We start from the raw sequence: 15,602 nt of genomic DNA on the forward strand, positions 1-15,602 counted from the left end.
TTAGAAGACTGTAGAATTTCTACGCCACAGCATCCACAGTACTGACTAAGCACTAGGGGGGAAGGGGGGGATTTTTTTTTTCCCCATAATTGGGCTTTTGCCAGTGAAAGTCAGTGCAAGGTAGAATTAGTGATTTCTGATCAAGAGATTATCTCATTAAGATAACCCCTAAACCCTCTACTCCCTATTTTATTAATTTCATCCTTGTAATTATCTGTCTTTATTGACCATCTGATTGGTTTTGTATCCCTTTTTAATGAAGTTTTATAAAGTTATTGAGGCATATTTAAATTGAATTTTATAGCTTGTAGTACCCAATGCTCAGCCAACTGCCCTGTAAAAATTCGTTGAATGACTCATCTCTGTTTATCTTGAACCACAGTGATATATTTTGGGGTCACTTATCTGTTTGTTTTCACCTGTATAATAGGAAAATGATGCTTTTGTACTCTTGCCTTCACTGAAACACTATGAAAACAGATCTAGTTTACTGAAGCTTTTTCAATAATAGAGGTTATTTTGTTTTGAGACAAAATGGTGATTTTAAAAAATTCTATAGTTTTAATAATCTAACTCTTGAATATTGAACATTTGAGTTGATGCCCAGTTATTTGTGGTTTCTTCTTAAACAAGTGGCAAGATAAGTCTTCTAAGGATAAAAGATTTGAGTCTGTTTGAAAGCAGCAAGGTGTGCTATTTTAGGGCACTTGAATTTAGCAGATAACAACATTTGGAAAATAGTTTTATTTGAAAAGTTGCTATCAGCTAACATTAAAAAATAAATTGCTACTTGTCTTTTGTTGTTTTTAGGTTAGACTCTGAAGGAATCGAGTTGATAACAAAATTTCTTCAGGTAAGTTATATCTTATTTTATAATTGTTAAATGGTCTGTTAACTTCTCTGAGCCTTAGTTTCTTCATCTGTAGAATGGGATCAGTAATACCTCCCTCAAATATTTGTCATGACAATTAAATAAGATTATGGTAGTATCTAGCATTCTTAAGACATGTGCTTAGGTGAAAAACAATTATGGTTTCTCTTAATGTGTCTGGGTCTCTCATTGTAACCTAGAACGGTCTGAGGTAGTTAGCTGCTGGCCCTGATCAACTGTGTCAAGGCCATGTTCTCTGCAATTCCTGTTCTCTTATGTTCTCTTTCTTTTCCTTATACTTACTGCCTTACAGGCTGTTGTACCTCCCAAGTACCATCCATATCTTCATTCAGAACAGGAAGAAGAGAGAGGATAAGAGTCTGTCAGTCTCATTAGTCCTTTTGTATCTGGAAAGCAAAGGCTTTTCCAAAAACCCCTGTAAGGACTTCTTCCTAGGTCTCCAAAATCTTCCTAAGGCCAGAATATTAATTGTAAGAGAGGCTGAGAATTGGGGAGCAGGATTGCCATAATTAGCCTAAACTTAGAATAGTCATGATTCATATGTCAGAGTTGGAAGCATGTATACCTTAAACAAATCTACATTATCTCGTCAAGGAAAAAAGGGAAATGGGTATTGAATAGGTAATTTAATAATGTCTTTCATAAAGATATTAGGTATATTTCCAGTAATACTTTGGTATTCGTGAAGAAAAGTAACACGAAAGGTCAGATATTTTGCTTTTTTCATCACTTCAGAAAATATAGGGCATCTAAATTTTTCGTTAAGATCCAGCTTTATCTTGGAAATTTGTAACTGAGATATAATCATTGCTACATAATCTCAGTAGTAACTCACACTAGAGCATAGTACTCCAAATTGGTTCTTAAAAATAATAGTCACTGTATTAAGTAATCAAGATAAGAGTAGCTCTAAATGCTTAATTGCTAATTTGTGTGTGTGTCCCCTCCCCCTTGCATACGCTTTTTCCAGTATTTAGAGAAAAAAATTAATGAAGCAGTTTTTTGGTTTCTCACAGTATGAATCTAAGAAAAGGGTTTCAGCAGAAGAGGCCATGAAACATGTGTACTTTCGAAGTCTGGGACCAAGGATACATGCTTTACCTGAAAGTAAGATTCTAGAGTGTGTCCCCCCACCCCCTTTATTTTTATCCAGGTTTGGAGACTGGGGTGAATTAGGGATTTAGGAAGATGGTTGGTTTTTAAGCCTAAAATTCTGGTCTTTCTGTAATTAGATCAGAATTCCTTAGAGGGAGGTGTATGTCTTACTTGCCTGTTTTAATTTATTTCTTTTAATACTGAGCATATTGCCACGACTCTGTAAGAAATCAGTAGCACTTAGATGTGGGTCATTAGTCTTATTTGACTTAAGTAAGTGGAAAATGCCATCTGATGATAGATGTTGTCATTAGGCCCAATCTGGATTGCTTTGATTCAGAGTTGTTAAAAATGGATTTCAAGTAAATAGTAATGAAGCACAACCAGAACAAGATTTTTTTGTGGAAGTAAATTTCCTTTTCAAGATGTGAAGATGATTTTCCTTTACTGTGTTCACTCTGACTTTACCATCCCCATGACAGTGGTGAGCATATTGTCACTAAAATAGCTGATTTCTCATGCCTGAGGTAACTGCTTGATTTTACTCAGAAGTTTCTTATAAATTACCCCAATATTTTACTTTAAAATTAGCAAGGTGAGGACTTCCCTGGTGGCGCAGTAGTTAAGAATCCGCCTCCCAATGCAGGGGACATGGGTTCGAGCCCTGGTCGGGGAATATCCCACATGCCACGGAGCAACTAAGCCCATGCGCCTCAACTACTGAGCCCGCGTGCCACAATTACTGAAGCCTGTGTGCCTAGAGCCCATGCTCCGCAACAAGAGAAGCCACCACAGTGAGAAGCCCGCACACTGCAACGAAGAGTAGCCTCGGCTCGCCACAACTAGAGAAAAGCCTGCGCGCAGCAACAAAGACCCAATGCAGCCAAAAATAAATTTTAAAAAATTAGCAAGGTGAGTGGGGAATTAAGAGAATATTTGGGAACTGAACAGCCAAAAGCTTTCATTAATTTCCCGTTCTCATTTACTAGACAGTATTGATTCACTAAAAGGTTTTCTAATTGGAATCAAGACTCCTCAAGACTTTTCACTTAAAACTTATTGGATATATACATATTTTAATTAATTTATTTATTTTTGGCTGCGTTGGGTCTTCTCTACTGCGCATGGGCTCTCTCTAGTTGCGGTGAGCGGGGGCTGCTCTTCGTTGTGGTGTGTGGGCTTCTCGTTGCGGTGGCTTCTCTTGTTGCAGAGCACTGCCTCTGGGCGCAAGGGCTTCAGTAGTTGTGGCTCAAGGGCTCTAGAGCACAGGCCCAGTAGTTGTGACACATGGGCTTAGCTGCTCTGCGGCATGTGGGATCTTCCCGGACCAGGGCTCGAACTTACGTCCCTGGCATTGGCAGATGGATTCTTAACCACTATGCCACCAGGGAAGCCCCTATTGGATATTTTTTAATGAAAGACTACCTCTCTGGCAGAGATGGAAATAAGAAGGATGAATTACAAGTGTTTTTTAAGAGATTTACGTTTCATTATTAATACCAAGTTTTATAGTTTGAGGTGTGGGTGAGGTGTACAAACCCATTTCTTGTTTTTCTCTAAAATTCTGAAGATAGTTTGAGGATTTGACCTTCACGCCATCATAAGGAGACAGATAAAGAACAGAGAATAAAACCGAGTAATACATTTTGATTAGGTCTTCCAACCTCAGTAAGCCCTAGAAATAGTGTACATTCTCCTTAGAGAAACACATACTCAAAGCATGATTTAAGGCAGAATTGGGGGAGAAAGGTTCTGAGGGAGAGATTATTTGGTTTGGTTTTCTTAAGACATTGGGACAAAAGGGAAAATATTTCAGCAGGGCTGTAACCTTGTAAATGTAGTATAAATGTTTCATGTTGAATCAGTATACATTTTTAGATATTTTGTCTATAGTTGGATTATATTTGCTTTAATGATAGACTTTCATCTGGTAATTTTTGTCTGTGCATTTTAGGTGTATCAATATTCAGTTTGAAAGAGATTCAATTGCAAAAGGACCCGGGTTTTCGAAATTCTTCTTATCCAGAGACAGGTGTGTTTGTCATAAACCATTTCACATGTCGATCATGAAATTTTGCGTGGAACCAAGTTTTGGGTTTATAAATTGATCGGTAAAATTATTGATGTAAAAAACAATGTACAGTGCATTCCACAGCTGTGTATGTTTAGCATTGCACATACTTTCCTGTATGATATGGGCAGCTCAGTAATTCTTCAGAGAGAAATCTGACTCAGTCAAATCAGGGATCCTGAAAGCTGCAGATGGCACAAAGACCTTTTACAAGTGGCCTGGCTTGATCACTGCACACGCCATCCCTGGCACCTGAGGCAGAAGACACATCTTGTGCTTCCCTAGTCATCAGGTTCATCACTTCGAAGCATAGAAGCTGTAGACTGACCCCATCAACAAAAGGGTCATTTAAAACAGTGCTGATCACTCTTACCGTGGAATATTAGCTTTTGCTGGTGGGAACATTAGCTTCATAGAGTCAACAAATACTGTATGTGGGATAAAACTGAACCTTGAACTGCCTCATAAAATGACTTTATATTTTAGGACATGGGAAGAACAGAAGACAGAGCATGCTCTTTTAAGTCTGGTAACATGGTTTCAAGCCCAGCCCCCAGCCTTTCTTATCAATCAAGGACTCAGATCTGAAGGCAATTATTTCTTTTGGTGGACTTGGAATCTTCGTTTGTCTACACTGTCCTCTTCACAGTGGAGTCTTTTTATTTCAGACCTACAAATTGTTTTTATATTTGTTGTCACAGTGTGACAATTTTTTTGTACAGTTGGTTTTAAGGTCTTCTCTGCCATTAGAGCCAGTAGGTTACAGCTATTGATGTAACTGTAGCTGCAATTTTTGTGCAGGACTGAGAAACACAATGCATTATTTATTGCGGAATCATTGCTGCTAAATAACTACTGTCTGTTTATTTAACACAACAGTTGAATGCCTGAAGAAGTTGCAGTGGCTTTATTATACGTGAATGCATCTGTTTCTCCTCACATTGTTTTACTGCTGCATTTTTTCTTTGTTTGTTTTTAAAATTAAACTGCAGTGTTTCCTGGAATGTAAATCCAGCTTTGCTTAACAGTAAAATAAGTGAGCCAACTTGAACACTCTTACATTCATGCTATATAATTTTTTTATTGAACATTGGCAAATAGTGTAGTAAGAAATTGATAAGCACATTATGTTTAGGAAAGCATGTGATGCAGAAGTTGATTAAGCAAGTGAATATCTGACATTTTGGGGATATCGTATTAAATACCAGTAAATTAAAGCACCAAAATTATTTATTTTTATTTTTCCTCATTTTAGAAATATTTCCTGCATATTATTGGATATTTGTATACTAATACACTTACCTATTTTACATCGTGCTTTAATTTAGTTAAAACTAAACCATACAAGTCCAGTCAAACATCAGAGGTCTTGTTTTGTTTATTTGTTTTAAATACAATTCTTTTATTAGAATGGATGATCATTGGGGAACAGTTTTATTTCATTTGGGAGCTGTGTGTGTGTGTTTTAATAACATTCACTTGGAATCAGTTGAAAGCTGTAATATGTCTTTGAAATGAGCCATGCTAAATACAAATGAGAGAAATGAGAACTTGGAAGATTGTTTTAAAGCATTATAGATATTATCTGTTTACCAGAGGTAGTAAATATTACAGTTTTAATTATGCATCTTTTTGAACATCATAAATACACCTTGGTGTTGGTAACAGTGTTTTAAGCATTTGTGTTCACTTTTAAGGACTGTTTGTTTAGTGCATCTTACCAACTGCAAATCTTAATTGCGATATTTTGAAATGGTCATGTAAATTTTGGGCTTATATATCATGAAAATAGTCATAACTTAATTCTTTTCCTGACATTCACTGTAAAACATTCAGGGGTCCTACCATTTCTGTTCAGGAAATCTTGTAGTTTATTGTTATTTAACAGTATTAAGTGAATTTTTGTATATTTCATTTTAATTTTATTTGTGAATAGTGATTGTGGCATGTTTGGGGTGTTATTTTAATATTTCATAATACTGAAATTTTAATTTTTTAAGAAAAATTTTCTGGAAGAAACAGATTCATGTGTAATGGTGAATATTGGACCACTACTGCTTTTCACATTTGTAAATTGGTTTTATGTTAAACCCTGTAGCCTAACAAACTGCTGTTATTTCTAACTGACAGATATGTATTAATATTGTACTTTGAAGGTTATAAATATTATGTGAAAATTCCTCCATTTTGTTTTGAAATTTATAATAACAAAATCTTCATGTTGTTAAAATGTGGTTTTGTTGAGTCACAGTTCTTTCTTGGGGAAGAAGGCTGTGCAGAATGGGATCTTTTTTTTTTTTCAATTTTATTTATTTATTTTTATGCAGCAGGTTCTTTTTGGTTATCTGTTTTATACATGTTAGTGTATATATGTCAATCCCAATCTCCCAATTCATCACACCACCCCCACCCCACTTTCCCCTCTTGGTGTCCATACGTTTGTTCTCTACATCTGTGTCTCTATTTCTGCCTTGCAAACCGGTTCATCTGTACCATTTTTCTAGATTCCACATATATGCATTAATATATATTTGTTTTTCTCTTTCTGACTTACTTCACTCTGTATCACAGTCTCTAGATCCATCCACGTCTCTACAACTGACACAATTTCGTTCTTTTTTATGGCTGAGTAATATTCCATTGTATATATGTATCACATCTTCTTTATCCATTCTTCTGTCAGTGGGCATTTAGCTTGCTTCCATGACCTGGCTATTGTAAATAGTGCTGCAGTGAACATTGGGGTGCATGTGTCTTTTTGAATTATGGTTTTCTCTGGATATATGCCCAGTAGTGGGATTGCTGGGTCATGTGGTAATTCTATTTTTAGTTTTTTAATGAACCTCTGTACTGTTCTTCACAGTGGCTATATTAATTTACATTCCCACCAACAGTGCAAGAGGGTTCCCTTTTCTCCACACCCTCTCCAGCATTTGTTGTTTGTAGACTTTCTGATGATACCTTTTCTAACCAGTGTGAGGTGATACCTCATTGTAGTTTTGATTTGCATTTCTCTTATAATTAGTGTTGTTGAGCATCTTTTCATGTGCCTCTTGGCTATCTGTTTGTCGTCTTTGGAGGAATGTCTATTTAGGTCTTCTGCCTATTTTTTGATTAGTTGTTTTTTTAATATTGAGCTGCATGGGCTGTTTCTATATTTTGGAGATTAATCCTTTGTCCGTTGATTCATTTGCAAGTATTTTCTCCCATTCTGAGGGCCTTTTCGTCTTGTTTCCTTTGCTGTACAAAAGCTTTTAAGTTTCATTAGGTCCCAGTTGTTTACTTTTGTTTTTATTTCCATTACTCTAGGAGGTGGGTCAAAAAAGATCTTGCTGTGATTTATGCCAAAGAGTGTGCTTCCTATGTTTTCCTCTAAGAGTTTTATAGTGTCCAGTGTAAGACTGGACATTTAGGTCTTTAATTCTTTTTTTTAATTAATTTATTTTCGGCTGCATTGAGTCTTCGTTGCTGCGTGCGGGCTTTCTCTAGTTGTGGTGAGCGGGGGCAACTGTTCGTTGTGGTGTGCGGGCTTCTCATTGCAGTGGCTTCTCATTGCGGAGCACGGGCTCTAGGCACACGGTCTTCAGTAGTTGTGGCACACAGGCTCAGTAGTTGTGGTTTGTGGGCTCTAGAGCACAGGCTCAGTAGTTGTGGTGCACAGGCTTAGTTGCTCCGCAGCATGTGGGATCTCCCCAGACCAGGGCTTGAACCCGTGTTCCCTGCATTGGCAGGCGGATTCTTAACCACTGCGCCACCTGTGAAACCCTTTAATCCATTTTGAGTTTATTTTTATGTATGGTGTTAGAGAGTGTTCTAATTTCAGTCCTTTACATGTAGCTGTCCAGTTTTCCCAGCACCACTTATTGAAGAAACTGTCTTTTCTCCATTGTATATCCTTGCTTCCTTTGTCATAGATTAGTTGACTATAGGTGTGTTGGTTTAACTCTGGGCTTTCTATCCTGTTCTATTGATCTATATGTCTGTTTTTGTGCTAGTACCATATTGTCTTGATTACTGTAGCTTTGTAATATAGTCTGAAGTAAGGGAGTCTGATTCCTCCAGCTCCATTTTTTTTCCCCTCAAGATTGCTTTCGCTATTCGGGATCTTTTGTGTCTCCATACAAATTTTAAGATTTTTTTGTTCTGTAAAAACTACCATTGGTAATTTGATAGAGATTGCATTGAATCTGTAGATTGCTTTGGGTAGTATAGTCATTTTCACAATATTGATTCTTCCAATCCAAGAACATCTGTGTGTTATCTTTGTGTCTGTGTTATCTTTGATTTCTTTCATCAGTGTCTTATAGTTTTCTGCATATAGGTCTTTTACCTCCTTAGGTGGGTTTATTCTTAGGTATTTTATTCTTTTTGTTGCAGTGGTGAATGGGATTATTTCCTTAATTTCTCTTTCTGATCTTTTGTTGTTAATGTATAGGAATTCAAGAGGTTTCTGTGTATTAATTTTGTATCCTGCAACTTTACCAAATTCATTGATTAGGTCTAGTAGTTTTCTGGTGGCATCTTTTTTTTTTTTTTTTTTTTTTAATTTTATTCATTTTGGCTGTGTTGGGTCTTTGCTGCGGGCAGGCTTTCTCTAGTTGTAGCAAGCAGGGGCTACTCATCGCGGTGGCTTCTCTTGTTGTGGAGCACGGGTTCTAGGCACACGGGTTTCAGTAATTGTGGCACGCAGGCTCAGTAGTTGTAGCGCACGGGCTTCGTTGCTTCATGGCATGTGGAATCTTCCTGGACCAGGGCCTGAACCCATATCCCCTGCATTGGCTGGCAGATTCTTAACCACTGCGCCAGTAGGGAAGCCCTCTGGTGGCATCTTTAGGATTATCTATGTATAGTATCATGTCATCTGCGAATAGTGACAGTTTTACTGCTTCTTTTCCAATTTGTATTCCTTTTTCTTCTATGATTGCTGTGGCTAGGACTTCCAAAATTATGTTGAATAATAGTATCAAGAGTGGACACACTTGTCTTGTTCCTGATCTTAGGGGAAATGCTTACAGTTTTTCACCACTGAGAATGATGTTTGCTGTGGGTTAGTCATATATGGCTTTTATTATGTTGAGGTAGTTCTCTCTATGCCCGCTCTCTGGAGAGTTTTTTATCATAAATGGGTGTTGAATTTTGTCAAAAGCTTTTTCCGCTTCTATTGAGATGATCATATGGTTTTTATTCTTCAGTTTGTTAATATGGTGTATCACATTGGTTGATTTGTATATATTGAAGAATCCTTGCATCCCTGGGATAAATCCCACTTGATATGGTATATGATCCTTTTAGTGTGTTGTCGGAATCTGTTCGCTAGTATTTTGTTGAGGATTTTTGTATCTATATTCATCAGTGATATTGCTCTGTAATTTTCTTTTTTTGTGGTATCTTTGTCTGGTTTTGGTATCAGGGTGATGGTAGCCTCGTAGAATGAGTTGGGAGTGTTCCTCCCTCTGCAGTGTTTTGGAAGAGTTTGAGAAGGATGGGTGTTAGCTCTTCTCTAAATGTTTGATAGAATTCACCTGTGAAGCCATCTGGTGCTGGACTTTTGTTTGTTGGGAGAGTTTTAATCACAGTTTCAGTTTCATTACTTGTAATTGGTCTGTTCATATTTTCTATTTCTTCCTGGTTCAGTCTTGGAAGGTTATACTTTTCTAAGAATTTGTCCATTTCTTCCAGGTTGTCTGTTTTATTGGCATAGAGTTGCTTGTAATAGTCTCTTATGATGCTTTGTATTTCTGCAGTGTCTGTTGTAACTTCTCTTTTTTCATTTCTAATTTTATTGATTTGAGTCTTCTCCCTCTTTTTCTTAATGAGTCTGGCTAAAGAATTATCAATTTTGTTTATCTTCTCAAAGAACCAGCTTTTAGTTTTATTGATCTTTGCTCTTGTTTTCATTTCATTTATTTCTTCTCTGGTCTTTATGATTTCTTTCCTTCTATTAACTTTGGGTTTTGTTTGTTCTTCTTTCTCTAGTTCCTTTAGGTGTAAGATTAGATTGTTTATTTTAGATTTTTCTTGTTTCTTGAGGCATGTTTGTATAGCTATAAACTTCCCTCTTAGAACTGCTTTTGCTGCATCCCATAGGTTTTGGATCGTCATGTTTTTGTTATCATTTCTATCTAGGTATTTTTTGATTTCCTCTGATTTCTTCAGTGGTCTCTTGGTTATTTAGTAATGTATTGTTTTGCCCTCTTGTGTTTGTATTTTTTACGTTTTTTTCCCCTGTAATTGATTTCTAATGTCATAGCGTTGTGGTCGGAAAAGATGCTTGATATGATTTCAGTTTTCTTAAATTTACCAAGGCTTGATCTCTGACCCAAGATGTGATCTATCCTGGAGAATGTTCCCTGTTCACTTGAGAAGGAAGTGTAATCTGCTGTTTTCGGATGGAATGTCTTATAAATATCAATTAAATCTATCTGGTCTTTTGTGTCATTTAAAGCATGTGTTTCCTTATTAATTTTCTGTCTGGATGATCTGTCCATTGGTGTAAATGAGGTGGTAAAGTCCCCCACTATTGTTGTGATACTGTCAATTTCCTCTTTTATAGTTGTTACCATTTGCCTTATGTATTGAGGTGCTCTTATGTTGGGTGCATATATATTTATAATTGTTATATCTTATTCTTGGATTGATCCCTTGGTCATTATGTAGTGTCCTTCCTTGTCTCTTGTAACATTATTTTAAAGTCTGTTTTATCTGATATGAGTACTGCTATTCCAGCTTTCTTTTGATTTCCATTTGCATAGAATATCTTTTTCCATCTCCTCACCTTCAGTCTGTATGTGTCCCTAGGTCTGAAGTGGGTCTCCTGTGGACAGCATATATATGGGTTTTGTTTTTGTATCCATTCGGCCAGCCTCTGCCTTTTGGTTGGAGCATTTAATCCATTCACATTTAAGGTAATTATCAATATGTATGTTCCTATTACCATTTTCTTAATTGTTTTGTTTTTGTTTTTGTAGGTCCTTCTCTTGTGTTTCCCACTTCTTAGAGAAGTTCCTTTAGCATTTGTTTTAGAGCTGGTTTGGTGGTGCTGAATTCTCTTAGCTTTTGCTTGTCTATAAAGCTTTTGATTTCTCCATTGAATCTGAATGAGATCCTTGCCGGGTAGAGTAATCTTAGTTGTAGGTTCTTCCCTTTCATCACTTTAAGTATATCATGCCACTCCCTTCTGGCTTGTAGAGTTTCTGCTGAGAAATCACCCGTTAACATTATGGGAGTTCCCTTGTATGTTATTTGTCAGTTTTCCCTTGTTGCTTTTAATAATTTTTCTGTGTCTTTAATTTTTGTCAATTTGATTACTGTGTGTCTCGGTGTGTTTCTCCTTGGGTTTATCCTGCCTGGGACTCTCTGTGCTGCCTGGACCTGGGTGGCTATTTCCTTCCCCATGTTAGGGAAGTTTTCAACTATAATCTCTTCAGATATTTTCTCGGGTCCTTTCTGTCTCTCTTCTCCTTCTGGGACCCCTATAATGTGAATGTTGGTGCATTTAATGTTGTCCCAGAGGTCTCTTAGGCTGTCTTCATTTCCTTTCATTCTTTTTTCTGTAGTCTGTTGCATGGCAGTGAATTCCACCATTCTGTCTTCCAGGTCACTTATCCATTCTTCTGCCTCAGTTATTCTGCCATTGATTCCTTCTAGCGTATTTTTCATTTCAGTTATTGTGTTGTTCATCTCTGTTTGTTCTTTACTTCTTCTAGGTGTTTGTTCTTTAATTCTTCTAAGTCATTGTTAGATTTCTTGCATCTTCTTGATCTTTGCCTCCATTGTTTTCCCAAGGTCGTGGATCGTCTTCACTATCATTATTCTGAATTCTTTTTCTGGAAAAAGAAAAAGAATCTCCACTTCATTTAGTTGTTTTTCTGGGGTTTTATCTTGTTCCTTCATCTAGTACATAGCCCTCTGCCTTTTCATCTTGTCTGTCTTTCTGTGAATGTGGTTTTTGTTCCACAGGCTGCAGGATTGTAGTTCTTCTTGCTTCTGCTGTCTGCTCTCTGGTGGATGAGGCTATCTAAGAGGCTTTTGCAAGCTTCCTGATGGGAGGGACTGGTGGTGGGTAGAGCTGGCTGTTGCTCTGGTGGGCAGAGCTCAGTAAAACTTTAATCCACTTGTTTGCTGATGGATGGGGATGAGTTCCCTCCCTGTTGGTTGTTTGGCCTGAGGTGACCCAGCACTGGAGCCTACTGGGCTCTTTGGTGGGCCTAATAGCAGACTCCAGTAGGATTTATGCCAAGCAGTACTTCCAGAACTTCTGCTGCCAGTGTCCTTTTCGCCACGGTGAGCCTCAGCCACCCCCCGCCTCTGCAGGAGACCCTCCAACAGTAGCAGGTAGGTCTGGTTCAGTCTCCTATGGGGTCACTGCTCCTTCCCCTAGGTCCCAGTGCGCACAGTACCTTGTGTGTGCCCTCCAAGAGTGGAGTCTCTGTTTCCCCTAGTCCTGTTGAAGTCCTGCAATCAAATTCTGCTAGCCTTCAAAGTCTGATTCTGTGGGAATTCCTCTTCCCGTTGCCAGACCCCCAGGTTGGGAAGCCTGACGTGGGGCTCAGAAACTTCACTCCAGTGGGTGGACTTTTGTGGTGTAATTGTTCTCCAGTCTGTGAGTCACCCACCCACCCAGCGGTTATGGGGCTTGATTTTATTGCGATTGCACCCCTCCTACCGTCTCACTGCCGCTTCTCGTTTGTCTTTGGGTGTGGGGTATCTTTTTTGGTGAGTTCCAGTGTCTTCCTGTCGATGATTGTTCTAGCAGTTAGTTGTGATTCTGGTGCTCTCACAAGAGGGAGTGAGCGCACCTCCTTCTACTCTGCCATCTTGAACCAATCTCTGGGATTATTTTCTCTTAATGGGTCTCCGTAAGATGATGAAGTCTCACTGTGTCAATGGCAATTAATTTATAATTGTGCTGGCCATTCATTTAATAATCTTTACTGTAATTTTACAGGATAGCACTTTTAAGTATCATTGTCAGATTTTTCATTTCATTCATGATATATTTGTTGGGAATTTGACATAGTTATCCATTTGTTTGATTCTTGCATATAAAAGGTGAAGAATTGTATCCAGCAGTTACATAAAATTGTTCTTCGTAGGAAAAGCTGGGGATGTTTCTTCAGTTTACTAAGAAATTTGATTTTTTTTTGATACTTGAGCACCATTCAGATTCTGAAAACTTTGCAGTGAAGACAATTGAAACTCAGAAACATTGAACCTTGAACACGTGATTCATCTTAAACTGACAAGGTTCTTAAAGGTAAGAGAGGATGCCTTTTTGTTTTCCTTCCAAGTGATGTTGTTAACACACTGAATATGTTACTCTATATATAGAAGTGGCTGCATTCTATTTGGTGCTTTATCAGCTTACATTTGAAAGAGTACTTGTTAACATGTTATAACGATCTTTTTGACCCAAGACAGTTCATGTGGTTGTTTTTTGTGTGTGTGTTTTTGTTTTTACTATTTTTTTAAATTGTGGTAAAATACATATAACATAAAATTTGCCGTTTTTATACTTTGTAAGTATACGGTTCAGTGGCATTAATTATTACATTCACAGTGTTGTAAAGCATTTCCCACAGTTGAGCTCCAAAATTTTTCGTCACTCCAGACAGAAACTTTGTACCCATTAAGATTTAACCCCCACCCTCCCACGTTTTCCCCTTTCCCCAGCTCTTGGGTAACCTCTCATATATTGTGGATTGGCCAAAAAGTTCGGTTGGGTTTTTCTGTAAGACGTTATACAGAAAAACCTGAATGAAGTTTTTGGCCAATCCAATACTTTTTGTCTCTATGAATTTGCTTATTCTAGATATTTCACATAAGTGGAATCATAGCACACTTGTTTTTTTGTGTCTGGCTTATTTCACCTGCATGATGTTTTCAAGGTTCATCCATGTTGTAGCATGTGTCAGAACTTCATTTGTTTTCATGCCTGAATAACGTTGTACGACTGTACAACATTTGCTTATCCACTCATCTGTTGATAGACACTGTTTTTTCCATTTTTGGCTGTTGTAAATAATGTAACTATGAACACTGGTATACAAGCATCTGTTTGAACCCTTGTTTTCAATTCTTTGGGTTTTATATACCTAGGAGTGGAATTGTTGGGTTAGTTAGTAATTTTATGTTTAACTTTTTGAGGAACCGCCAAACTGTTTTCTACAGTGACCGTACCATTTTACATTCTCAGTAGTAATATATGAGGTCCAGTTTCTCCTCGTCCTTGCTTTTTAAATTTTCTCCCATTATATTCATTCTAATAGCTGTGAAGTGGTGTCTCATTGTGGTTTTGATTTGCATTTTCCTAATGACTGGGTGTTAAGCAGCTTTTCATGTGTTTACTGGCCATTTGTATATCTGCTTTAGAGAAATGTCTATTCAAGTCCTTTGCCCTTTTTAAAATTTGGTTGGATGTCTTTTTGTTGTTGAGTTGTAGGAGTTCTTTATATATTCTAGATTAGACCCTTATGAGGTATATGAGTTGTAATTATTTTCTCCTGTGGGTTGTGTTCACTTTCTTGATGATGTCCTATTGATATATACAGAAGTTTTTAATTTTAATGAAGTCCAGTTTATTTTTTCGTTTGTTGCCTCTGGTGTTGGTGGCATATTTAAGTTGGTATTGCCAAATCCAAGAACATGAATATTTTCCCCTATTTTAAGAGTTTTAGTTTTAGCGCTTACATTTAGGGCCTTGATCCATTTTGAATTAATTTTTGTCTGTGGTGTAAAGTGAATGTCTAACCTTATTCTTTTGCATATGAGTATGTAGTTTTCCTAGCCCTACTTGTTGAAAGAACTGTCTCTTTCCCACTGGATGGTCTTGGCATCCATGTTGAAAATTAGTTGACCATAGGTATGAGGGTTTAGTTCAGGGCTCTCAATTCTGTTCTCTCAGTCTACATCTCTGTCCTTCTGCCAGTACCGCAATGTTTTAATTAATTGTAGCTTTATAAGTTTTGAAATCAAGAAGTGTAAGTCCTCCACCTTTGTTTTCCTTTTTCAAGATTGTTTTGTATATTCAAGGTTCCTTGAAATTCCATGTAAATTTTAGGGTGGGATTTTCTATTTCTGGGGAAAATAAGTTTCTTTGGGATTGTGACAGGAATTGCATTGAATTGGTAGATCACTCTCGGTAGTATTGTGATCTTAACAATATTAAGTGCTCTAATCCATGAACGTGGGATGGCTTTAATTTCTTGATATTATTTGTAGCTAAAAGAATAAATGGTAATTTCGTTTTTCCCATTCTCCTTACCTCCCTATCTCAGTACAGAATGACTTCTGTACAGATAGAACTTCATATTTAAGAGATCACAGGACCACTTTTCAAATCCATTCCCTTCCACCCAACTCAACCTCAATAAGTATATTTGTTTCCTTAAATATCTGTGTTTAAATAAGATTTATATATACATAGTGTGTCTCGATGTGCAATATTTTGCTAGATAACAATTCATTTTCCAACTTACACCCTATAGAATGGTGGAATTTGGATCATCCCAAGTAAATGGAAGTAAACCAATCCACTTGCCTCTG

The 15,602-nt window shown here is 37.3% G+C and overlaps 1 protein-coding gene across 6 annotated transcripts in view; it reads left to right on the forward strand.

The window, feature by feature from the left end:
* The window catches only part of CDK17 (cyclin dependent kinase 17), a 98,295-nt gene extending 92,007 nt beyond the window's left edge, over positions 1–6,288 (forward strand). For 5 of the 6 annotated variants that reach the window (XM_032645330.1, XM_032645334.1, XM_032645329.1 and 2 more), the window contains 4 exons: positions 811–853; positions 1,909–1,999; positions 3,942–4,019; positions 4,545–6,288. In XM_032645330.1, the coding sequence (XP_032501221.1) occupies positions 811–853; positions 1,909–1,999; positions 3,942–4,019; positions 4,545–4,582 (250 nt within the window). In that variant the 3' untranslated portion in view covers positions 4,583–6,288. Of the gene's footprint in view, positions 1–810; positions 854–1,908; positions 2,900–3,941; positions 4,020–4,544 lie in introns of all 6 variants that reach the window. The other variant, XR_004351745.1, reaches the window with a different exon arrangement.
* The last annotated feature ends 9,314 nt before the right edge of the window (positions 6,289–15,602 follow it).

This window comes from Phocoena sinus, chromosome 10 (genome assembly GCF_008692025.1).
Source record: "Phocoena sinus isolate mPhoSin1 chromosome 10, mPhoSin1.pri, whole genome shotgun sequence".
Taxonomy (NCBI): domain Eukaryota; kingdom Metazoa; phylum Chordata; class Mammalia; order Artiodactyla; family Phocoenidae; genus Phocoena; species Phocoena sinus.